The 25,199-nt window shown below is 38.8% G+C and overlaps 1 protein-coding gene across 1 annotated transcript in view; it reads left to right on the top strand.

The window, feature by feature from the left end:
• LOC121313464 (nuclear receptor-binding protein 2-like) overlaps positions 1-25,199 on the top strand; it is a 43,729-nt gene that overhangs the window by 6,467 nt on the left and 12,063 nt on the right. Inside the window, exons 2-10 of the mRNA XM_041246038.1 lie at positions 12,803-12,925; positions 14,530-14,631; positions 15,357-15,446; positions 20,102-20,142; positions 21,700-21,794; positions 22,273-22,296; positions 23,201-23,284; positions 24,483-24,538; positions 24,796-24,891. Coding sequence (XP_041101972.1) covers positions 12,803-12,925; positions 14,530-14,631; positions 15,357-15,446; positions 20,102-20,142; positions 21,700-21,794; positions 22,273-22,296; positions 23,201-23,284; positions 24,483-24,538; positions 24,796-24,891 — 711 coding nt within the window. The remainder of the gene's footprint in view (positions 1-12,802; positions 12,926-14,529; positions 14,632-15,356; positions 15,447-20,101; positions 20,143-21,699; positions 21,795-22,272; positions 22,297-23,200; positions 23,285-24,482; positions 24,539-24,795; positions 24,892-25,199) is intronic.

Genomic DNA, 25,199 nt, shown 5'->3' with positions numbered 1-25,199 from the left:
GGAAATAAAAAAATAAATAAAATAACACACCTAACTTTCTACTGTGCTCGAGCTGCAGTGTCCCTGCACCTCAGTAACACTGTGATAGCCACTGAGGGTACGGTTCTCCCCTGTTAATTAATTAATTTGTTTATATATGTGTGTGTGTGTGTGTGTGTGTGTGTGTGTGTGTGTGTGTGTATATATATATATATATATATATATATGTGTGTGTGTGTGTGTGTGTCTATATTATCTCAGCCTCATATAGTAGCCTACTGTATACTTCAAATCACTATATACTGCTAGCACCATTTTAGTAAAGTGTAAAGCAAATTCCCAGCTCTGATTAGTTTATCTGTCATGTCACTGGTCTTGCAAGAAATTAATGAACGATTTAAAAAAAAAAAAAAAGAAAAAAGGAATGTCATCAATCTTAAGGCATGAACCAATCACGAGATTGGATTTGCTGGTTACTATAGCTACCGCTTCAACTGAGTAGGGGTTTACTAAACTGGAAGTAAACAAAGCTGTTTTCTCAGTCTGTCTATACAAAGTAACCAAATATCTTCTATGTAGAAGATCTTTTAAGTAACTGCTTAAGAAAAATAAATCTTTTGAAGCCGCTGGTAGTCCCATGGGCTTTGCAACATTACAGTTCGGTAGTCCAGACCCAACTCCTGGTAGTCCCAGGCGCCCAGACTACCTATTTGTCCGCCCCTAACAGTCAACACGGTCTAAGCCACAAGAAAGTGGTATTATTTACTGGTATAATATGAAGGCATTGAAAACACAAAGAATAGATGTTCAGCTATTCCATAAATATTTAATATCCAATTGTGGAACGATAAAATTAAGCATTCAGTTTTCCACTTTTCTTATTTAGTTGTGCTTTGCATTTCTATAAAAACAAGTTTCAGAGACATTGTGTTGCCTAGTATGGAAGTGTTAATGACTGATTTTGAAGCTGCTTTGTTGGCAGTGGAACTGGTAGGTCTTATCACTGCAAACCCACTCAATTTGCCTATTTCTCGCAGTTTTTTCCATGTAAATATCCCCAAATCTTAGAAGAGCTCTTTGTCTGTTTATCAGTGTTGAATTACTATTTGCTAAAGTTTCAATGGGTTTATTATTTAGAACTGCCGTGCTATATACGTTTATATCCCCTATATATATATATATATATATATATATATATATATATATATATATATATATATATATATATATATAAATAACATCCCGTGGGCTGCAGTGAAATGTACTGTCTTTAAATTGGGACATTAGTCAAGGCTGTGTGTGTACGTGAGAACATTAATTACTGTAGATAGTAATTGACAGTTATTTCGTCACTCACAGGCTGTAATCCCCAACTCCACAAACCAGCCAGCATTTTTACAAATAGCAACGCAGGTCATGAACAATAAAATAAATATGTTATTTGTGTCATTAGTGTTATTTTTGTGGTTATTTTATTAGAGTTTTGTGTTCGTCAAGGTGACACAGCTGATCATTTTTTCCTCTGTCATCCCGTCTGGTGCTGTCAGTGTCAGGTTCTCAGCACACAGTACAGTTAGTCCATCAGTACAGATCGATCTGTGTGAGCGTTTACTAAGGTGCCTTTGTCAAATAATATCGACATTTATAACAGTTTTTATTTTTTTAGGGAAATAAAGTTTAAGCCTATTTTTACAGACCCCAACTCTTGTTGTTGATGCCAACTTAGGAACTTCACATAAGGACTAGTACGTTTACTTCAGCACTAGCAAGTATTGCAATATTGTTAGGTTCTAATCCTGCCTGAGTATCAGAACAAACCAATGCGAGATACAAGTCAGGAAGGAGTTGCACTGTCCAACTGCATTGATAGGTTACTATATTTTATTTATTTCTTCTTGGGAAAAGGGGTCAAGTCAACGAACTGAGTAACAATTTCCAGTGTTTCTTGGATATGCATCGATTTCATTTATTTTATTTATTTTTTTTGCATCAAGGGTGTTTTACTGGTTAATACCGAAAATCAGAAGCCCTATTTATAACAAAGAAATGACACCCAGAAAAGATCGTTAAACTACAGTTGCTGTACAGTTGCCCTTTGAGGCAGTACCAACAGAAGTTTTATTTGTATTGTAAAACAGAGCAATAATATGTTTTTTCGGTCAACACAGCATCTTCCAAAATGCTGGTGCCATATTTTACGTTTATAAAAACCTGTCTAACTTTGCAATCTCCAGAATTGCCCAGTTTGTCCACCATACATATATGCATAAAATATAATGATATTTACTGCATTGTGATTTTCTGCATTCATGTAGACATTTTACCTTAGACAGAAAATACAAAGTGTTTTACAACACTATCAAATTATATTTGGCATTATATTTGACTGAATAAGGTGCACCAGGGGAATTACAACAATACACTGTCTAGCTGTCACAAAAACGGCTGGAGTGGGGGACGTCAGACCAGAAACAGGAACTAGCAAATAAACAAAGAGAGGTGGAGTTTGGTGGAGCTGAGCGAATGGTCTCGCTCAGCATTTAATAGTGCACAGACAGACAGAAAATAAAAGGTTGCAAGACAAACAAAAACACAGGACACTGCACATTCGCCAAAACAAAGAGATGAAACAAAACGGACTAACACTAAACAAACACTGTGAGCTGATATTTTTTAACTATTGTTATTATTCTTATTATTATTACCTCTGTCTCCAATCCCGTTCTCCACTCACCAACCACACAACCCCGAGTGATTGAAAACGTGCTGCTTTTATGCAGCTGTACCGAGACTCGATTGCTAATCAGTCATTCAACTGGAGTCTCGGTACAACTGCACATGAATTAATAAAGTGCAATTCCCCATGCTCACATATTATTACTTTTTACTTGCACATGAAGTACTGTGCAATCCTCATGCCTAAATACAAATATACATTTTAAACACTTGTGTTACACAGACCCCTTTATATCCCGTGTACCAATGACTATACACCAACATTAACACACAACACAAAATACACACAGGGGCGGGCACTTTGCCACACTAGCACAGCAAATTTATCCTGAAAGATACATCAGTATACCAAATGATCATGAAAGATAATAATGCAAACAGTAAAACATGCTGATCAATGAAGATAGAGGTGGAGGCACAGAGAATCTTACAACCTATTGTGTTTGGCCAGCCAAAGCTTTTGTTGTAAAGGCAAATAAACAAGTTATTTTAAGGGCTTTTAAGGGCTTCTTTTAAGGGCAACTAGGCACGGTTGTACCAAAAATCCATTGTTCAGGTAGTTAACCATGGCAAGTTGAGAAAAAAAACAGGTAAACAAATATTTAGCAGCTAATGCAGTATGTAATTGAAAAATAGTATAAATGCTAGTAGACATGGTAGTAAAATAGCAAGTACAGAGTAACCCTAGAGATGTACTGTACTACCGCCTGTGTATTCCTCTGCGCAGAATACTCATTGCAATTAATTGTTACTGTAATTGTTTGCATTGTGCACTGTCAAGTTTGCACACGATTGTCTCTCGTTATATATATATAGATTTTTAATGAATTACAGGCTTTGCACGTCACTGCAGTATAAGTGGTAGATCCGATAAACAATATGGCCCATAGTAGCTGAAGCATATTTGAACACAGTTCCAATCCAGATCCTTAAAGAATGTTTCCATAGTTGATTTTTCTGTAGTTAGGGCATCCTACTGTTTCCACATATTGAGGGTCAGTGGACAGTAAAAGGCAGACAGGGCTGTAAAAAACAAACATTAAAAAAAAAAAGAAATGCCAGAGTGGACCCCCAAACAGCATCATTCTTTTATGGAGCTAATAGGTTTACTGCTGTCCATAACAAGCAACATGTTTCTGGTGGTAAAATAACCATTTCAGATGCTGTTTTGGGAGAATAGGCAATTAAACGACAAGACGTGTTTATCTCATTATACCCCTTAAGGATGAAACATGAGGTAAGCCAAAATCCCACAAAATTGGACTATTACAAACTCTATGTTGCGGTGCACAGATTGTACTCTGGTCTCCAGGTGTAGAGCCCAACAGTTCCCTTGCAAAACTATTCAGACCCTTCCTATGGTGTCCCATTTTGTGAAATCACAAAGTGATGCGTACACATTTTTGTAAACTTAATATTTTATTCAAAACTTGAATGCTCAAACTGAAGACTTCTAAGGGTTAGATAAGTTACAGTAAATGTCAGTAAAAACTGAAGAGAAAAAACTGAAATATGTTGATTGCATAAGTATTCAGACCCATCAACTCAATATTTGGTGGAAGCACCTTTGGCAGCTAAAGCTGCAAGTCTTTTTGGGTAAGTCTTTAGATTTGCTCAAGCTCTCTCAAGTTGCTTGGAGTTAGCTTATGGACAGTGTAGCTTTGGCTTTGTGCTTTGGATCATTGTCCTGCTGAAAGGTTAATTTTCACCCCAATTTTAAGTCTTTAGCAGACTGAAACAGGTTTTCCTCTAGTATTTGCCTGTACTTTGCCCCATCCATTTTTCCTTCAATCCTAACAAGCTTTCCAGTCCCTGCTGAGGTGAAGCATCCCCATGGCATGAAGCTGCCACCACCATGCTTGACTGTAGGGATGGTGTTGACTGGGAGATGTGCTACGTTGGATCTGCGCCAAAAGTAACACTTGGCATTTAGTCCAAAAAGTTTCAATTTGGTCTCGCCTGACCACAACACCTTTTGCCACATTTTTGCAGGATCACTCAGGTGCTTTGTTGCAAACTCCATGCAGGCTTTGAGATGGCTTATTTTTAGTAATGGCTTCTTTCTTGCCACTCTGCCATACAGGCTACTTTTGTGAAGTGTTCTGGATATTGTTGAGTGTAGCTCTTTCAAAGTTGTCGTTGGCCTCACAGTGGTATCCCTCAACAGTTTCCTCCTTGCCCGGCTGCTCACTTTGGAGGGATGGTCTGATCTAGGCAGTGTCTGGGTGGTACAATGCACCTTCCATTTCTTGATTGAGTAGACTGTGCTCACAGGGATATTCAGATACTTCGATATTTTTTGTACCCTTCTCCTGATCAGTGCAATACAGTGCAAGTACAACAATAAAACCCAATGTTTGTGTGAAGTTGCATTATGGAGGAAATGGGATTCACGACTATAACCGATTCCTCACTGTAACAGGTTGCGTTATAATGGGGTAGTACTGTATATATCAGGTTGATATACATGGGCCAGTCAGAACAGACTGGTTAGGATGTTTTATGAGTGACTGTTATTTGAGCTAGCTATGAGTATTTACCCCAGTTAATCTTAACATGATGTAATCCCAGGGAAAAGAGATAGTTGTGCCTCATAAACTGTACGGAACTGCCTGCCAACCCTCAGAATTAATTGTTTTTGTTTCTTTGCAGTGGCTTCGGGAAAGGAACAATGAGAGAATGCAACAAAGCCCTTTGTGCACCAAGCTACAAGTTGAAATGATTCCTTATTAACAGTGCTTGCTATTCGTTTATTAACAACAGTTCTATCGTTGTAATTGGAATAAATAACCAAACCTCATTCAGAGTAGCCCTTGTGTACATGTTGGCCTGATTACTTGATGTCCTCTCTCATTTTGTTATTTTATTGCAGCCTTTCCTGTAGTTCAAAAATTGCATTTATTTATATGCTGTCTTAGTTGGGAAATGTGCTGTATTTATCAAAATTGCAACCGTGTTATCTGTCTGGACTATTGCAGAGTTACATTGCCAGAGCTTTCACAATAGATACTGTGTAATTTCAGTGCTAGAGGAATGTTTAGATAAAAGTTTTGACTTAAAGAAAAATGTTTGCCATTGTGGCAGGGCAAGAGAGCGTGTAATCAGTGGGGCCGGGCAGAGCCCTGCTTATAAATGTATTGTTTGGGGTTAAAAACACTGGGGAATGCAGTATTGTTTAGTTTAAATGTAGTCTGGCAGGGGAAGTGTTTGCTGCTCGTCTCTGCCAGAGATCTTGTGAGAATACATGGTCGGCAGCTGATGATTATTGACAAATTGGCTGTCGACCACACAGATATAAAACTCTTGTGTAGAATGTGACCATCTCTAGATTGATTCATTTATTGCTAATCTGGAGATGGCCGCGTGTAAAAACCCGCAGCGTTGGATGTTCAGAGTGGAGAATGTGAGAGACAGGAGGTAAAGATTTGAAATTAAAAAACACTGGAAGGACCAGCACAATTTTTGTATTCGAGATTTGTTTTTGTTCAAACGTTTCACCTTGCTCTGTGAGCTGTGTTGCATCTGCCTTTTTAATTTATTTTTGTGTATTTAATAAGTATGTGCAACAGCAGCACTTCAACCCGCAGTACCTGTGTGTGTGACAGTTCACTTCCTGGTCTGAGGACATCACCCCTTGACCGTCCTGTCAGTCATCAGTTGTGTATTTTTCTTTTAGTTTTGCTAAATAGCTTGATCTATTTATTTCTTCCTGGTGGTCCAGTTGCACAGCTGTTCTTGGTTCTTTTTTTGACCCTGGTGATTTAGCCGTTTAACCAGTCACTCCTCTCGTGTTTCTGTAGTGTCCCATATACATAGTATAGTAACAGTAATATGTAACAGCAGTGTATTCCAGCACCATGACACAGAACTACAAAGACTGCATTTGACTTCCATACTGCAGCATAAGGCAAAATGGAATTTAAACTGGCTGACACAAACTTATTGATTTGCCTAACTAAGTTCTTTTTTTGTATTGATTTAGCAGTGGCAATGTACAAAAACAGCAAACCATTTCTGGGTTAAAGGAGCGGGGACATTGCCAGGGTTTGTTGAAGGTTAAATTAGTCATTGTTAAAGTATAAATATTTCAATAACTAGAATGCTGACACTGGCACTTGTTGGCAGTGGGTTCCTCCAACTGGCATGCAGCCAGCTGCTGGATTATTGGTTCCTAAGTGTGAAATTTCCAGGGTCAAAAGTTTCCATTTAGCCCCAGCAAAACTGTTTCACATCCTTTTAAATCAAAACGAAAAAACTGGGTCAAGTGGGAAGGTTTCAGTATTATATTTAAAAAACATTATCTTTATTTATTTATGTATGTATGTATTTGTTATGAAATTCAACACTCTGCGTTTTGAAGATATCTGGTAAGCATTTTGACCAGGTAAATGCTTATACGATGAGACAGGATGAACCCTACAATTTGTGATAAGCCTCCTCAAGCCTGATCTGCATTACATGAGAGTAAGTGTTGAACTGGACTCTGGTCTCGCCAAGATAAGCAACAACTAAGACAGGGCTTCTTTTACTGTAAACTAATGTGATCCATCTGTGTTTCTTTCCATCTGATATAGATCTTCTTCTGCCTGGTGTTGATGGCTGAAGTGTAATTCTGGCTCCAGGGATCAGCCTATTTTGAATCCCTGGCGCATCAGCACACACAACAGCTGCAATGCTGCCTCCAGGGATGAACCACAGTAGTGGTATACCACCGAGTTGCTTAGCAACCACTTACTTGGCTAACTAATAACTTGTGTCCTCTCACAATACTATAGTAGTGGCCAATATAAACAATGTACATTTTTTTAAACTTCTGTGTTTGACAGATGTCCAGAATTGGCCTATCTAAATCTGACCACCTGAATAAGTGCTGTGTCTCATAAACCACAGCAACAAGCCCTGTATAATAAATGAGTGCCTATGTAATGTATATTCCTTCTTTTTAATTCTTGTAGCGCCAGTAGCAACATTTTGCATTATCTAGAATTTTAGGATTGAGACACAATTAAAAAAAAAAAAAACTACTGAACATAATTTAGATATTTTATTTAACATCATGTAATCAAAGAAACTACAAAATGTTAACTCAAAAGTCTGCTGGAAGCCGTCATAGTAGTACAGTATTTCAGGTTAGATTTCCAAATATCATATTTTTCTAATTGTCAGTTTTCCGTTAAGTATATGGGGACACTACTGGGTTTGTAAAGTGCATGGAAAACTACAGGGTGAAAACTTTTGGCCATAGGTGTACACTTAAGGGTTTGAAACATACACAATATCAGCAACATTCTCATTGTTCCACAATGTTTTTCTACATATCGGACTGTCCTTGGAAACAGAGTTTGCAGGTTATTCATGGTAGAACTTGCTGCTGGTTGCTGTCGTTTGGTCTACAGCCCTGCTGTTATGTCCACAGTTTGGTAAATCTTGCATAATCCACATTCTAAAGCACGATTTGTTTAGTGAATTGCAATTACCAGTTGGGTAAAATGCATTGCAGTTCTCATTTCTGAGAAAGCTAGACAGTATACAGTAGAAACAAACCGTAGAACGTGGTTTTGGGCTATTCTTTCATTTGATATGTTGACAGAGAACAGAGGCTTCTTGAAGAGGCCAGCCCCCCACCACCTTTTCTCCATAGTTTTTTTTTTTTTTTTTTCTGTTGGACAGTGTGTTAGCAAAGCAACAGAACACCTCATTTTCATTCAGGAATTTGAGATGCTTGTGACTAGCCCCAGTGTGAGTGAGTCAGTGGCATAAACTGAGTCATTTCAACTAAACTCCAGATCAAACTGCCTTTTAGTAAGTACCTTACCTGGCACAGAAAATCTCTTTTGAGCAAACTGAGCTGACCTACTTGTAGGGCCCTCAGACACCCTTGAGTGCAGCAACACTCTCACAACACAGCTCAGTTATCAGATTTTCAGCTCCAGTATAGTAACAGAACTGTTTTCAGGGGTGAAAATAAGACTCCTATTTGATAGCAGTTTGACCCATTTCTGGCTCTACTGTGAGCTGCTGTTGTTGTTTTTATTTATTTATGCATTTATTAGCAGAAGCCCTTATCCAGGGCAACTTACAGTTGTTACAAAGTATCACATTATACAATATCACATTACAGAATATCATACTACACATAATAGCAGTTTAAAGTACAATAAAATCAGTAGCAAATAAGATCAAATTCATATAAGAGCAAAATAAAGAATACAGTAAATCATTACATCTGAGAGCGAGTTTGAGTAAGAGCGGTTAACTTATAGTAAAAATATTTGCTTATTTGCTTATACAAGTAATGATTTCAAATAAGAGCAATTGCAAGAAAAACATGAATATGGATACCTATAAGAGTAAAATCAAATAGAAGCCACACCTGAGCTTGTTACCTACACACTGCAGCTAATCAAGCTCATAGTAAAACCTGGAGTGGGTGAAACTGCTATGCAATGAAAGTATTCTTTCCGTTCCTGGTTTAAAAGAAATAAATAAATATCTATACCTCATCAAGGCCAAATTATGTTTAATAACCTCAATTCTTTTTATTGGCAGTCATTCGTACCTGATTTTCCTAACCTTTACTTAAAAACAAAAATAGAAATGGAAGAATTTAATGACATAATCATATTTTAATGTGTTGGTTCAAAGACGTAAACAGTCTTTGCTTCTTTTGCCTTACCTAATCACTGTAGGGTGGGAGTAGGGGTCTCAGGTTGCTTACAACCGCTGAACTTTGCTTTGACTGGCAGGAACATCCATATTGAAGATTGCACTGGTGTTTCATGGGTAGCAGGGTTAACCGTCAGAATTCTAGTTGCCAGCCCAACAGTATCCCATCCCCACAGCACCAAAACGTGCCCGTACTGTCAACAAATCAACTGGCTAGAGCTAGAAAAGCAAAGTGAAACGTGCAGAATTAATATTTTTGTTGTTGGATTTTGTTTAATTCATTTCTTACTTTCACTGAACTACTAGATGATGGAGTGTGCTTCAGGGTCCATCCATAGCTGGTGGGAGTCATGACTCCTGCTACACACATACTGTGTGCTCTGTGTTCTCCTTGACTGGGATCCTACTGGACTCGCTGCTGTGTGGTGTTGGCCCATCTGACCAGCCACTCTCTCCATCCCCGTGCATCAGGCACATTTCACCCTTTGATCATAATTACGTATCAGCTGGTAAAGTACATAAATCCCCTTAAAGGGAAGTTGTTGCCGTCATGCTATGATAGCGGTAAAGTATTCCAAGTAAGAGTACAATACTGCTTTAATACACAGTGTGTGACAGGAAGAAAACTAATTGGAATTATTAGATTATTTGTTTTGAAATTTTGGTTCCAGGGTTCAATCGGATATGTGAAAATATCGTATCTCAGAGGGAGTCGTTATACTACTGTACATTTGTAGTTGCTTTATCACCATAATGAATTAACAATGTCAGGTACAGGAGTGTGTTTAAAACACCAAAGTGTGGTACTGCACGTACATTATACAAAGAGAAATGATTGCAAAACAATGTACTGTAATACAGTATTTGGCAATTAACATAACAGCATTCCAGGAACAGTTCTGACCGTTCCATGCTAAAGAACTTCAACAGGTTAACCCGAGACACAAGTGGAGTTTAAAAAACCAACAACAAACGTGTGCACACTCAACACAATCTGGCAAAAAAATCAGCTCTTTACCAGAACAGTAATTCTACAAATCCCTTGCTTTCTTTTTCCTTTTATTGAACATGGTTAAACTGGGCAGTTTGTTTAACGTGAAGTGACAGGATGTAAAAAGTGAAACTGAATACCCAAACACACCATCTGTTCTTTTTTTTTTTTTAAATCTGCAGCTGAGTCAATTTTTTCCTGCTAAGAGCTAAATTAACTGTTTTAAGACCCATAATAAAACGTGCCTTGATCAATTTCCATCTGTATCGTTCAGTTGGTAGCAGCATGTGTAAATGACACATGCCAGCGGGTCCATTGGTTAAGAGGTTATTATATCTCACAGGATCAGGGATATGATAGGTTCTACTGTAGTAGTTGAATGTTTGTTTTATATAGGCTTTGAGTTTTTATTGTGCCTGGCTGGTGTTTTTGATGAAGTAACAACAGGATTATGATTTCTGATGGGGCTACAGTACTAAAATGTACATAGTTAGCAGTTTGGTTTTGTGTAAATAAAGGTAGCACTCAACCATGTTATAGCATTGGTCATAGCAGGTCACTCCTGTATTGGTAACAGCAAAAAGGAAGTGTGACGCCAGTCTGGATAGTGGGGTAGTGCTGCGAGTTTGAACTAGACCCAGGACAACATGAAACAGCCTTGTTGATCATGAAGAAATTACAGTACATTGAGCCCAGGTAGAGGTGCAGTCAGCTACCAGTTTCCTAATCTTATCTCGTATAATTAATAATTAGCAATAATCCATGCAGGGAGGACCATTTATTTGTTTAAAGCAAGAAGCAAAACAAATGTGTACGCTGTAAAGCCTTCAAATAAAACACAGATGTGCATATTATTAAACAAGAAGAAGTTTTTTTTTTTTTTTCTTGTTCAGATTATAACATTCCTCACCACAAAATACAGAACAGCTTTAGATTAGCAATGTGCAGGGAGAGTACGTGTTACTGGGCAGATAGCTCAATTGTTTAATTGAGAAGCTTAAAGATTGAAAACCGTGCCCATCAGTAATTAGATTTTTTTTATTTTTATTGATTCTAGTTGGTATTGCTAAGCCCGAGTGCTGTCTAACACTTTGATGTCTGCTCATCTATCTTAAGGCGAGTGCCCTATGTTATAGATGGCCTTGTCAAAAATACAGCGGCAAAAGCCATCAGTTAAACTTAGTAGACTATGTACTCTGGAATCTGCAGCCATTACCTTACACAGACAACATTTTCATCTTCATTGTGTCTGCACTGTTGTTTGCCTGGCTGCAAATAAATACTGTACTATCAGAGCATCTCGGTCATTAACTTAATCATACCATATAGCTGGGGGCTGCACTTCCAGAATGAAATAGCAAAAGCCTGTCGATTTGCTTTAGTTAGCAGACTCTGAACATAATTATGGTGGGAGTACAGTGCAGTTAGGATAATGACTGTTTACAGGGGGACCATGGCGATTTCTAAAATCACACTCTGCTTCAGTTATTTTAAAGCAGCGTCTTCATGTCTCTGGCTGGCTGCTGGGTCCAGCCACTCTCCAGTGAGATGATGCACACTGCTGTGACCTGTGGCCATACATTGTGGTATACTGTAGCATTAAATGAATTCTTCCAGCAGTAAGCAACTTTATTTTAGATGATAAAATAGTAGCAGGTTTGTACTGGATTGATCAAAACAGAGTGAGATCTTGATACTGCCATCTCTGAAATCATATTGTGTAGTTTATTCCTAAGGGGTTTGTTCAGTTGGTCTACAGTGACTGATTAGGTACTTCATCTAGAGCTCTTTGTGTTTCAAGGTTATGTAAATCAAATAATTACTGTAGCAGTGCATGGGAACCTTTCAAAAGGTGTCTGTTTCTCATTTTGTAAAATATATTTTTTTATCCTCCTTTCAAAAGATAATTAAAGACTGGAGGAAATACTTTGAAAATACAGCCAAGTGTCTTAATTGTCAAATTATGTTGCGGCATATCTGCTGTCGTGAGAGGAAGCAGTCTGAGGTTTTTAATTTAGGTTTTCTAGAGCTCTTGAGAGGTCTGTAGTGTTAAAAGGAAAACATGGAACTTTTTTTTTCCATGATTGCACTATGAAGTTGTCCAGATTGTTTACAGAAAGTGATGAGGCATATCCAGTCACATGATTTAGTATGCTGAGATTAGCTTTCTCTAGCAAGAACCAGCCCCTCCATCACACTGCAGTGCTGAACCCACTAGATCAGTAAACAGTATAGATGTAACCAGTCTATAGATTTGTCAGTGTATACCATGAAATAATTCTCCTCCTTTCCGATGCGCCAAAGGCTAAGCTGTGGGAGCATGTTGTGAACCGACACTATTGAGTTATACCTTCAGTATGTCTGTGAAACGGCAGCTCTGGAACTGTAGTTGACCAGTTGTGTGTGTCTCTCTGTCTCTCCTTGGCGCAGGTAAACCAAGGCAATGTGCCTGGCATGGATAGTACCTTCCTGGCCATGGACACCGAGGAGGGAGTGGAGGTGGTGTGGAACGAGGTCCAGTTCTCTGACAAGATGATTTTCAAAGCACACGAGGTACAGCAGTCTGTCGTTTTCCATTGGGTTATTGATACGGCATACTATCCGCTGAGCAATGGATATGAGAAAACCTGTTTTACAAGCTGGGATAGAAACTGGAGTTCTGGCCACTGTAAACTAGGATTCACCATTGAACTAAATTAGTAGTTCCAAAGCTATGTTTCCATCGGCCAACGCAGCTGTTTGGAAAGCAAGCTGAAATTTTTAAAGATTAGTCCTTAACAAAACATGATTAAAACAGTCCTTTGAGTCTGAAAAGGGCCCACTCTACAGTAGTGATAGAGAAGACACTGGGTACTCTTCTCTGGTTTAAAGTCTGTTTTGAGTAATACTGGTTTTGGTCCCAGTCTTTTCTTTTTTTTTTTGGTAATACTGAAGCGAGTGATGTCACAACTATTTTAATTGGCCGACGAATTATGCTAACCTTGGCAAGTGGTTGCAAAACTTTGTTCTATCCAGGCCTCCCGGGGCAAAGCACAACACAGTGTTTATAATTAAATGCATTACTTTATCCAAGTTGTCTGTATTGTAACAGTATATTTTTCAACATAATCCCAATTTGTTGTGGTATTTTTATAAATCACATGGTTTGACAGGAGAGTATCATAAGGTGTGTTTAAGCGATCCATCCGTTATCTGTAACCGCTTAATCCTATAGAGGGTTGCGGTGAGCCAGAGCCTAACCCGGCAGACACAGGGAGCAAGGCAGGACTACACCCTGGACGGGACGCCAGTCCATCGCAGGGCAACCAAGGGACAATTAGGAGAGGCTAATCCACCTAGCCAGCATGTCTTTGGACTGTGGGAGGAAACCGGAGTACCCGGGGAAAACCCACACGAACACGGGGAGAACATGCAATCTCCACACAGACAGACCCCTGAGGCCGAAATCGAACCCACAACCTTTTAGCTTTGAGGCAGTAGTGCTAACCATCACGCCACCATGCCACTCATAGGTGTGTTTACACTTGCACAAATATTCCTGAATGAGTGGCCAAGAGGATATATTCCAGAACATTTTGTCAGTGTAAACGCTTCCGAATGCACCCTGGAACACGTCCTTTTGTCCTCCCAAAAGTTGGGGTTCGATTCCGGAGCTGGAATATTTGTTAGTGTAACTGCATTGAGGACCGATTTTTAGTAAGATTTCCAGCAGGCACTGCATGCAAGCCAGCTACGTTATCACCTTGCTGCCTTCCTGTGTTTAACTAGATCATTAAATACCATGATTAAATATTCATTATGTTATACTTTATATGAACATAGTAAAAGTAAAATAAGTTGCTTAACTTTCCAAAAGTTTTTTTCTAATCCTCTTCAACATCGACCGCAAGCACTGAAGAAGGTAGTATTGTCAAACGATGGCACTCGATGATGTCGTCATTACACCATAGTGTCAGACGTCTTCACCTTACGAAGTGTGCGCGCTCGTTCTCTTCTCCTGAGAGAAGTACCTCCTGCTGATTTCATACAAGTGTAAACGCACCCTTCTGGAAAAGAATGTTTTGATCTGAAATAGATCTGACTGTAAACTTCATACAAATAAAGGGAAATCTTGAAAATGAAATGCAAAGCCATTTAACTTATTTTTTCTGTTGCAGGAGAAGATTAAGGATATGTTTGAAAACCTAATGCAGGTGGAGCACCCGAACATTGTGAAGTTTCACAAGTACTGGTTAGATGTGACGGAAATCAAAGCCAGGGTGAGCTGAGCACAGTGTCTGGATCCTCATTTAGTGGAGTTCAGAATCTGCTGAAATATTTCAAACGCTTTTGTTGGTGTTGTTTTTTTTTGTTTGTTTGTTCATGGAGTACCCTTATCTTAACAGAATAAGTGTCGTGTTTTCATAGCGTTTTGAGAAATTAATTAAATCAGTGCAGACTAGAAAATACATTTTTCCTGAGGTTTAGTTTCTCATCTGAACTGGCACTGTGTTATTGTTCCTCTAATAAGCAGTTGTTCAGACATCAAGTGATTTGTTCGTCTTGTTTTTTCTTTTATTATTTATATATCCTATTTATTTATTTATTTATCAGTAAATAGTTTTTTTTTGTTATTGGATGTTTCATTTTGCCTCATCCCTCATCTGGATTTTTATGTCAAATGCAAAATTAACTAGACACTACTTTTTTTTTTTTTTGAGAAAATATGCTGCAAGCTGTAAAACTAAGTTGTTGTTGTTATTTTAAATGTAATTCCACTTTTTGTTTTCATGATACTGTATTTCCATATCATTCAAATTATCTCTTATCGTTCCAACCCAAACTGATAGTGATTTTTATTTCTTCTTTGATTAATTTACCAACTGTGTAGACAATTAGTGAGTAGTGAATAAAAACAGGAAAGCACATTTGTTTTAAAAGCTGTTTTGCTGAATTTCATCAAAGCACTTCAGCTGAGCCTGTTTGTTTCCACTTCTTGCTCCAGGTGATCTTCATTACTGAGTACATGTCTTCAGGGAGTCTCAAACAGTTCTTAAAGAAAACCAAGAAAAACCACAAGACCATGAACAAAAAGGTAAAAACACTTCATTTATAGCCACCAACACGGAAAACAGACTGTTAAACATAAACCTTCAAAGACAAATTCGCACACTTTGAGCTAAATTTGTGCATTAAATAATACTGTCCCTTATTTGTAGCCGACACCCAAAGCTAGACTTATTTCAGAGCTAAAAGGTATGAGTTATGAAGATCTGCATTTGTTTAGCCTCGATCACAGTTTTTAAATTGGAGAAAGTTAACCCGAGTTACTATTTCAAGCACAACACAGAGCAGGACCAGAGCACAAAGTTGGATAATGAGTGGAGACAGACTTGAGACAGAGGGTAGGAGACACTTTTTTTACACAGAGTTGTGAGGAGTGTATGGAATGGGTTACCAAGCCACATAGTTGATGCAGAGTTACTGAAATTCTGCCGTAAATAGACAAACTTCTGGGTTCAGTCCACTACTAGGAATGGCCTACTTACATTCAGGACTATTCTTCCCTCTTTATGTTCAGCAGTTCAGACCCATATTCTTGTTTTGAGGAAGAAGAGAAGATACACTGAGATGCTTTGGTGTCTGATTTTAAAAGAATTGTGTGTTACCTCTCGGCGTGTCCTGTCTTTTGACTGGTTGGGTTGGGTTGCTTCAACCGGGGATAGATAAAGAGCTTATCTGGATGAGCAGGCTTGTTTCTGCTTGGCCGAGATTAGTGTTCCTTTTAAATTGGTAATTCATTTTGAATAACCGGTAATAGGAACCAGAAAGAACCCCTTGTCCTAAATGTAACGTGGGCCCCTTGGTTCTAAACCACAGCCAAACAGAGTACTGTTTTTAACAAAGCATGTGCATTCAGTATGTTTAGGATGAGCAAACCATTTTTCTTCCAAACAGTCATCCGATGGCCACATGTGATGTTTTATCCATCTCATTGGCAGGCCCGCTGGAGACCAATCAATTTAGCCGTATTGAACACAATGATCGTTCCATTGCAGGGTATGTCCACATGGTGTGGAGTTCATCTTGACTTCAATTTCCAAGCACCACTGACCTCTACTGGCCATTTCTGGCACAACACCTTCCAAACAAAGAGAAACAAGACTATAGCAGAGCGAGACACACTTGCTAACCTACAATACCATTTTGTTTAGTTTTTGTTTTTGCCTTAAAAACGAAGTCCAAATAAACGCAACCAGGTGCGTAGATCCCCAATTACATGTAGTAGCAGAAGTGAAAAAGGATCCGCACACTGATCAGGAGAGTGGCGACAAGGAAACCACTACATGATCAAAGCAAGTGAAAAAACATTCTTTTATTAGACCAAAGAACAAGCAAATAAAGAGCTCAGTGCAAGTGAAAACGTTTCGGTCGTTTGACCATCTTCAGTGCTGTGCTAAACAGGTTACAAACACCTGGGTATTTAAAGAGTCCGGTGTCCAATTAAAAACAGATAAACAGGTATACAGACCAATTAATACATTAGAACATGTAGACACCAGAGAACATGTAATATATACTCTATTAAATAATTACATTAACAGGAAAATATCATATACTAATAATAGGGATCATAAAAATGTAGCATATTGATAAACTGATTTAAACAAACAATTATCCAGATTATAGCAATTCATATAAATTTGGAATCAAATTGACACAATTACATAGTGAACATCAATGCTATGTAATTCTGTCATTTAAGCTTGTTAAGTTGTGTTTTTTAAAGGATACCCTTTAATCGTAACATGACACAAGATGCATTGTACCGTATTGTTATTTTAGCCAGTGGCTAATGTTCGATAGTCCCTAGGCAGACAGACATTTGGTGGTTATAAGAAAAAAAAACATTCAAATTTTATTTAAATAAATAAATAATAATAATAGTGGTAGGACAGTGCTGAATTTATACTGAATTTATAGTTTGTTGGTATTTACATTTTTGGGCAGATCAAATTCCTACCCCTGTAAAATTTGTTTTGTTCGGGACAGATGATTACTTTTTGCTCAGTCTTCATTGTGCACAGGGTGAGAAAACAAAATCTTTGATAATCATTGTTATATCTGTATGAAGTGTCTTTTAGATGCGGCTATTTAAAAATCTATTTTTTTATTTAAAAGTAAATGGTACAAAACTGTTTAATTAAGGCTGGTAAAAAAAAATAGTATTGCCGTTCTAAATGGTTCCGCAGTTGTCAAGGGAAAATGAATCAGTGGTCACTCACTTGATGATTGTCTTTGTGAACTGCTGTCTTTGTAAAGGTCTGTGTGTGTGTGTGTGTTTGTGAACTTGTGTACCAGTGTCTTACAAAAGAGACAAAATTCAATTTGTACCTGCCAGAAACCAACAAACAAAAGCTTTAGTCTCTGTTGAGAAAATGAATAAAAGAAGAAAGGAAGGAGAAGTCGTGGGCTGCTTCTTTGAGTCCAGATAAGTTTAGTTTATTGAAGATAAAAGTTCTGAGTTGAAAAGTTTCATCCAGACTTCTTAAAGGTTACACAGTGACAACAGTTTGCAGGTACCCTCTTTCCAGGCACGGATCAGAGCAATACCAAGAACATTTCAGTGTTTTTAGTTTAATAGCAGTCTCTCAGTGACATCATGATTTTTCCTGAAACCAATCTTAAAAAGACACAACTCTCTTATCACTTGGCTAATTGTCCATTTGTCTTAACCCTTACTTCAAAGCATCTGGTTCAATCCAGTTTCTCTTTGAAGTAGCTAGTATTTATAACCCTCATAAAATCGACTGTAATTTCCTAAGGAAGCATGTTCCCACAGACTCCGTGTTCCGTGGTGTATGAAGTGATCATTGCATTGTGCACTGTGACAAACTCGTTTTTACTTGCACAGAATACAGTACTTTTTTTTTCATGCAGTGCATTCCCTTGCACCTGTCTGCGGTGAAATGTGTTTTTAACACCGTTTAACCATCGTGAAATAGGCCTGTATGTATGATGGTTTTGTTTATGCCATAGCCATATGCAAGCTTGTTTAAGGTTCGTGTTTTCATCTAGTAAAGTCACAGATGTCAAGATTCAAAATCAGGGCTTTTTGGTGGAACAAGCTTTAGATTTATAAATTTCTTATAGTTGCAATGCAAAAGTATAAATGATATATATATATATATATATTTAGATATATAACATTATGATAGTGTAGTTTTAATAACGTATAATCAGATTGTAATGTGAAATAGGTGACATTGTGGACTTTAACACTGTTAAGGAAAACCACTCCTTCGAAGGCATTTGAAGGAGCCCATCCTAATAATTCACGCCTGTCGGTATCCAAGCACTGTATATCATTTGGCATGTATTATTAACTACCAGGACTACTCGGCTTGGTAAATCCAATTATCCTCCTGTACTACAAAGATTCAGTATCAAAAAACTATCTTAAACTGGGATTGTTTCCACTGGTAATAAGTTTATGGATAAATGTACATTTAAATGTGTCCAGGTGCACAAATATGTGTGCTTGTTTAAAGCCTCTTAAAAAGGATTTGTCTGCTGCACAGACATACCTGTCAACTTTTTAAAATACAAAATCAGGAGGCGGCGGGTGGGGGCGTGATATCTTTTTTTAATAGTTTCTCCTGTAGAGCGGTGGCAGGCGGTGTGCAGGTGTGTGGCTAAATATGTGTACTTGCATCGGGTACTGAATGCATGCCTGCCACAGGGCTCCCCTGGGTCCTAAACCCTGCTAACACACAGGGAACACACAGGGATTGAAGTAACCACACACCGGCCATGACTTTTGCAGACATTAAATGTTTGCTGACATAGGGGGTTTAACAGTAGAGTTATTATCAAAATACTGGAAAAAATCCAGTGTGAATACAGGAGAGTTGACAGGTCTGTACAGATTAAGCAGTGTTTTTTGGCGATATGTTACTTGATATATTGCTGATTTAACCTTTCATTTTGATTTTGCGCTGTTACACTGTGGGAAAAGCCTCAGTTGTTTCTGGAGGTGTTATCTTTTTAAAACGTAATGAATGACACACTGTGGTAGGGTAGCTGATAGATTTTGGCAACAAAGTTTTCTCTCTTGGTAGTAGAGCATGGTAAGCATAAAACAAAATGCACTCTCCAACCTAGTTTCTGCCTGAGTTATTTCAGTCAATCGGAGGCTTGCTGCAGAGTTGTGGCCAGTCGCAGTACAATATCTTTGCATGTTATACAGATCCATTATGTGTTCCTTCCCACAGCCAATCATAGAAGTTCTGCTGCATTGCTTGTATACAGCACAGGCAGATGGATTGCATGGGACCAATCAATATGACCTGATTTTTAGGATCAAAAACCTCAAGCCATGCTAACCTAAAGTGCTGGGAAGTTTTATCGATAAACAATAACTTATTACATTGCTGCTAACAGGTTAGGGAAGGGTCTAATTTAAAAGGTTTACAGGGAATTTGTAGACCTATAACAGGCTTTTTCAACAGTATTTTGTCTGGGATCTTTGGACCTTAAGGTAGATGCTGTCTTTAGTGAAAAGTCAACAAGGCTGCTGGGCATGTCAAGTTTAAAAGCTTGGATTTTTTTTTTTTCATAATGGGAGCTATGACAGTAAGGCAACACTTATTTGCTGGTATTATTTTGTCCGCGCTATGTGCTTTGTGGTCCCCATGCTGTACGCCTTTGAAATTGTTTGCTTTCCTAATTCTAGTCTTTATTTTCTAGGCATGGAAGAGATGGTGCACACAGATCCTCTCAGCCCTCTGGTGAGCATTGCACATTGTACCACTGCTGATGAAACAAGCCTAGCCTGGAGACCACACACGGCGAAAGAGAGCTTCTTCACCAATCTCAACCTTTAACTTCCATGTCTCTCTCCATCTCTTCAGGCCTGTTCCCTGACCTCTTTGACCAGTCTGCCCCTCTCTCTCTCTCTCTCTCTCTCTCTCTCTCTCTCTCTCTCTCTCTCTCTCTCTCTCTCTCTCTCTCGTTTCAAACAGCATAAATATTGAGCTGGTTTCTGCTACACTTTTTTCTTTCTTGGTATATGCCCTCTCTCAAGACCCTAGATCACTGATATCAGCTTGTGCCCCTGCTAACAGTATGTACCAATATACACTGCTGTGCAAAAGTCATGTTGCATTTTTCTACTGTGATGCTTATGAGCATCAAAAATGTTCTCAAATCCTCCACTAGTGTTTTCTACTATTACAACAACCTTGACTTGCATAAAGAAGGATAAACATCATCTGTAATTGACAAACCCAGGACTGGAACAGGGCAACCCAAAAAGCTGTCTAACAAGGATGAGCAATACTTGAAGATAATATCCTTAAGGAATAGAACTGGCAGAAGGCACAGGTGTCGTTGTCCATCAAATCCACAGTACGAAGATCACTCTTGAAATCAAGACTTAAGGATGTGTTGCAGTAAGAATACATCTGTGAAGAAAGGGGAACAAGACTAAAAGTGTATAATACGCACAAGAACACAGAAATTGGACTGGAACAATGGTCGAGTGCTTTGGACTGTTGATGGATGGACAACGACACCTGTGCCTTCTGACAGTTCTGTTGTCAATTCAACTCTTGTCTTCTTTCTATTCCTTAAGGATATTTTCTTTAAGTATTGTTCATCCTTGTTAGACAGGTTTTTGGGTCTTCCAACTTTTTGATATTTCTCTGTACTTGTTGATTATGCTTCGGATACCACACCTTGAAAATCGAGTGATGCAAGCTATTTCACTCAGTGTTTTTCCTTCTTTATGCAAGTCAAGATTGTTATAATAGTAGAAAACACTAGTGGAGGCTTTGAGTAAATTGTTGATGCTCATAATGCATCACAGTAGAAAAATGCAACATGACTTTTGCACAGCAGTGTGTAATTATAACCATTTTTAAGTAAATAATTAAATGCAGTATTTTTGCACATGTGTGTTTTTTTTTTTTTTGCATAAGTTCTTATATTTTTTTCCGAATACATAAATAAAATAAATCATACCGCTTCTACTTGCCTGTACAGACAGGCTTATCTTGCAGTTAGACAGTTTAGAACTGAGTACAGTAATTAGGGAGCGGTTTCTCAAACGTCAGAGAAATTAACACAAAGCATAATGAAAGCAGTACTACCGCTATCAGTACAAATGAACAACTTCTGTCATGAAAGGTATCACAAGTATCCAAGGAGTGCGATGACATCCTTTAGACAATGAAATAATCTACTGAAGTAGGTGGGAACTAATTACAGTAAAATAGATTAATGGTTCTGGAGCATGGTTAGAGGTTGAAGTGGCAGGTTAACAGCCTTTGGTGTTGATTTCACAGCTACCTGCATTCCTGTGACCCACCTATTATCCATGGCAACCTGACCTGTGACACCATCTTCATCCAACACAACGGCCTCATCAAGATTGGCTCAGGTACAAGCATCTGCAACACAACACAGTGTACTGTATACTGCTGATTAGAAACCTTAGACCTTTCACTTGCCAATCAGGATCCTCAACTGCAGAGCACTACTACCCAGTAGATGACCGCAGAACATTCAGATACATGCCCTCTAATTGGAGTTCTATTCCTTAATTCACATCCTACAACTATCAAATATAAGGGACGGGCAGTGGCTGTATTCAGGCAGGTTGGCAGAAGACATTTTGAGAGCTTGCCCTCGCAGCTCTGCAAATATCTGAGATGTATTTGTTCTTCTGCTTTGTGTATATTTTTGGTAAATCCCACTGCTGATATTGGTAGCGATTTCTTTTACATTCCTACTGTTGGGAAACACTTGGGTATGTTAACTGCCATACGATCCCCTCACCTGTCAGTTCATGTTGCTAAACTGTTTGTTTTGTTTATCTCTTCCACCCTCCAAACCGGTCTCCACTGGTATCCATGCAGTCTGGCATCGCCTCTTCGTCAATGGTAAGAGTCTGTTCCTTCCCTGGGCTCCCGAGTGGCGCTCCGCGCAGGGCTCACCGTGCACCAGCGACCCCTGTGGTCTGGCCGGGCACATGTGGGCTTGCCTGTAAGCTGCCCAAAGCTGCGTTGTCCTCCGACGCTGTAGCTCTGGATGGCTGCACGGTGAGTCTGCTGTGTGTAAAGATGCAGGCGGCTAACGGCACACACTTCAGAGGAGAGCGTATGTTTGTCTTCGACCCTCCGGAGTCAGCACAGGGGTGGTAGCGGTGAGCTGAACCTAAAAATAATTGGACACAACTAAATTAAAAATAATAATAATTGCAGATGACTAAATTAAAAAGATTAAATAAATAAATAAAAGTCTGTTCCTGAACTTGTCAATCTTCTTCCTCTACCCACCAGACCACAGCACTGTAGACAGACTGGGTGAGGAAAAACTAGGGAAAGCAGGCAATAGATGTACAACAGAGGTGCTGCAGAGAACATGGACATGAAGAAAGCTGAATTACCTAGTAGAAATGTCAAAGATTTGCAATACTTTAAAGCAGCACTGTTGTGGTTGTTCCTAATATAGTCCTGCAAAGGCATAGTTGTAAGATCCCAGGAAGCCACATCAGAGTGCTGACAGTGACCTCTTTTTTTTATGTTAAGCACCAAGGGGCATATCTGCAATGGTTTAAAACAAATAAAAAAGCTACAGACAACTCGCAACAATCATGTAACTGCCCCTTCCTGCAACATACTAGTTGTATACTGTTCCATTTGTTTTATTGGTTCTGTGTACTCTTCACTTCATGCAACACAACTCATTTTGGTTGCTACCTCTACAAAAAGAAAATGCAGAATCACAAGTGGTGAAAATTGTCAGTTTGATGCAGATTTGCATTTCTTATATTTTCCCCCTCAGTATTCCCAGATGCAGTCCATGGCGGCATCAAACACCTCAGAAATGAACAGAGAAACCTCCATTTCTTAGCCCCGGAATACGGCTGTAAGTGTCTGTGTGTGCTGGTATGCAAGTACCCGTGTGTGCCAAGGCTGTAAATGTTAGTTTGACAGGTAAAACGCTTAAACCCATTTTCACATCCAGCATACAAGTACTGTATTAATTTTGAACACGATGACAATTACAGAAAAAATGCAGAACTTTTAGTAAAATACTGTTCTGTTTCGTGTTCTAAGTTTCATTAGCCAATTTACAACTTTAAACTTTCTAAAGCCTTATTCGGCATGCATGTCAGTTGGTTTGACCAAATTCTGAATTAGTGACGAACCAAATCTAACTAGACCTTGCATTCAAATTAAATTTGCACTAAAGCATTAGCATAACTTGTAACAAACCATGTATGCACACTTTGGCATCCTAAAGTAACCTTATGTGTTGTTCCTTACTTATTTTGTAAGATTAACAGTTATATTTTAACAAAATATGGGACAAATTGCATTTTGGTGTAAAGGCCTTGATGAATCCAGTCCATTGACCCTCATTACTATGATCTTGGCCCAGCTTCAAAATCTACCAGTCTGGCGTCATCTTTAGCATCATCTTTTTGACTTGCTGACATACATAATCATCATGCCCATAGCTGTATGTCAGATCTTCTTACTGCCTACCCATCCAGCAGCTAAGGTCATCTGGCAGCTTTCTGGCCCTGCCAATTAGCTTTTTACACTGGGTGGGTGTTTCTTTAGCTCTGTTTCATGTTCTATTTGTCCAGAAATATTCCAGGTACTGACACTGATCCCCTCTTTTTAAGATTAATTAAAATCCCATCTCCCGTCATCAGTTTTTACTGCTTAACTGGCATTTTCAGGGCATGAAGGTCAGTGTTTCAATGAAGGCACAATAGAAGGTTACTTTTTACTGTCACATAGTGAATGAAACACAGCCACATAGCAGGGATGGTTGGAATGATAGAAGGTCATGGTAGCAATGTGGTAATGTGCCAATGTGGTAATGCATGTGGTCACAAAGAGCATTCCATTTTCAATACTCCAACCAGAGAGTGCACCCATTGTACAGTCAAGGCCATCAAGGATCTAAAAATAATGACTTTCAATTTACATCAAGTAATGTGTTGCATCAAGCATCAAGTATTAAGGTGACCCAGTAGGGTGAGTCAATGCCACTGTTATTTAATGGTGAGAGGAAGTCTTTGATCATTTATCTGCTTTGCTTCCTTTCTCAGCTTTTGAAGACAAAACTGCCATAGATATCTTCTCATTTGGAGTCTGTGCACTGGAGGTATGAGACCAGTCTGGTTACGCATTCATAGGTTTATCTAATGCCCCACAATACAGATGATGTATTTTTGTGTTAACCTGTTGTACCAAATCTTGTTGAGATCGGCAGTTGTTGTGCTGCAGTGCCAAGATAGTTTATTAGATCATGAATTACTGGAGAGTATTGCCTTTAACTTGCACCAAGGCAGAGCCCAGGTCACGTGGACAGTAAAGAAGCCGTTCCTTCATCTCCCTCCCTCTTCCTTTCCTCTCTGTTAGATGGCTGTGCTGGAGATCCAGGCCAATGGGGATGCTATCGTCTCGAAAGAAGCCGTAGCTCACACGGGGCAGTCTCTGGAGGATCTGTTAATGAGGGTCAGTGAGCTTCAGTACAGGAACCAGGATTGTTAACATTGTACACAGCTAAAAACTATTAGGTGCCTTTCAGACAATCGGAACGATCATCATATGAACTTACCAGCATATCATGTTTCTCAAGGAGGGGTGTTTGTAAAACTCTAGTGGAATTTAAATTGTAAACAACACATACAGTAAACAACAATATTGTAGTAACGGCAATCACAAGTTAGAATAAAGGATGGAGGAAAACTACCTACAGAACAAAATAACTAGATATATTAGGAGATAAAGGCAGTCCAAACGTAGAAAACAAAATGGTTCTT

Source organism: Polyodon spathula, chromosome 3 (genome assembly GCF_017654505.1).
Source record: "Polyodon spathula isolate WHYD16114869_AA chromosome 3, ASM1765450v1, whole genome shotgun sequence".
Lineage (NCBI taxonomy): Eukaryota > Metazoa > Chordata > Actinopteri > Acipenseriformes > Polyodontidae > Polyodon > Polyodon spathula.
This window is presented reverse-complemented; position numbering and strand designations above follow the sequence as displayed.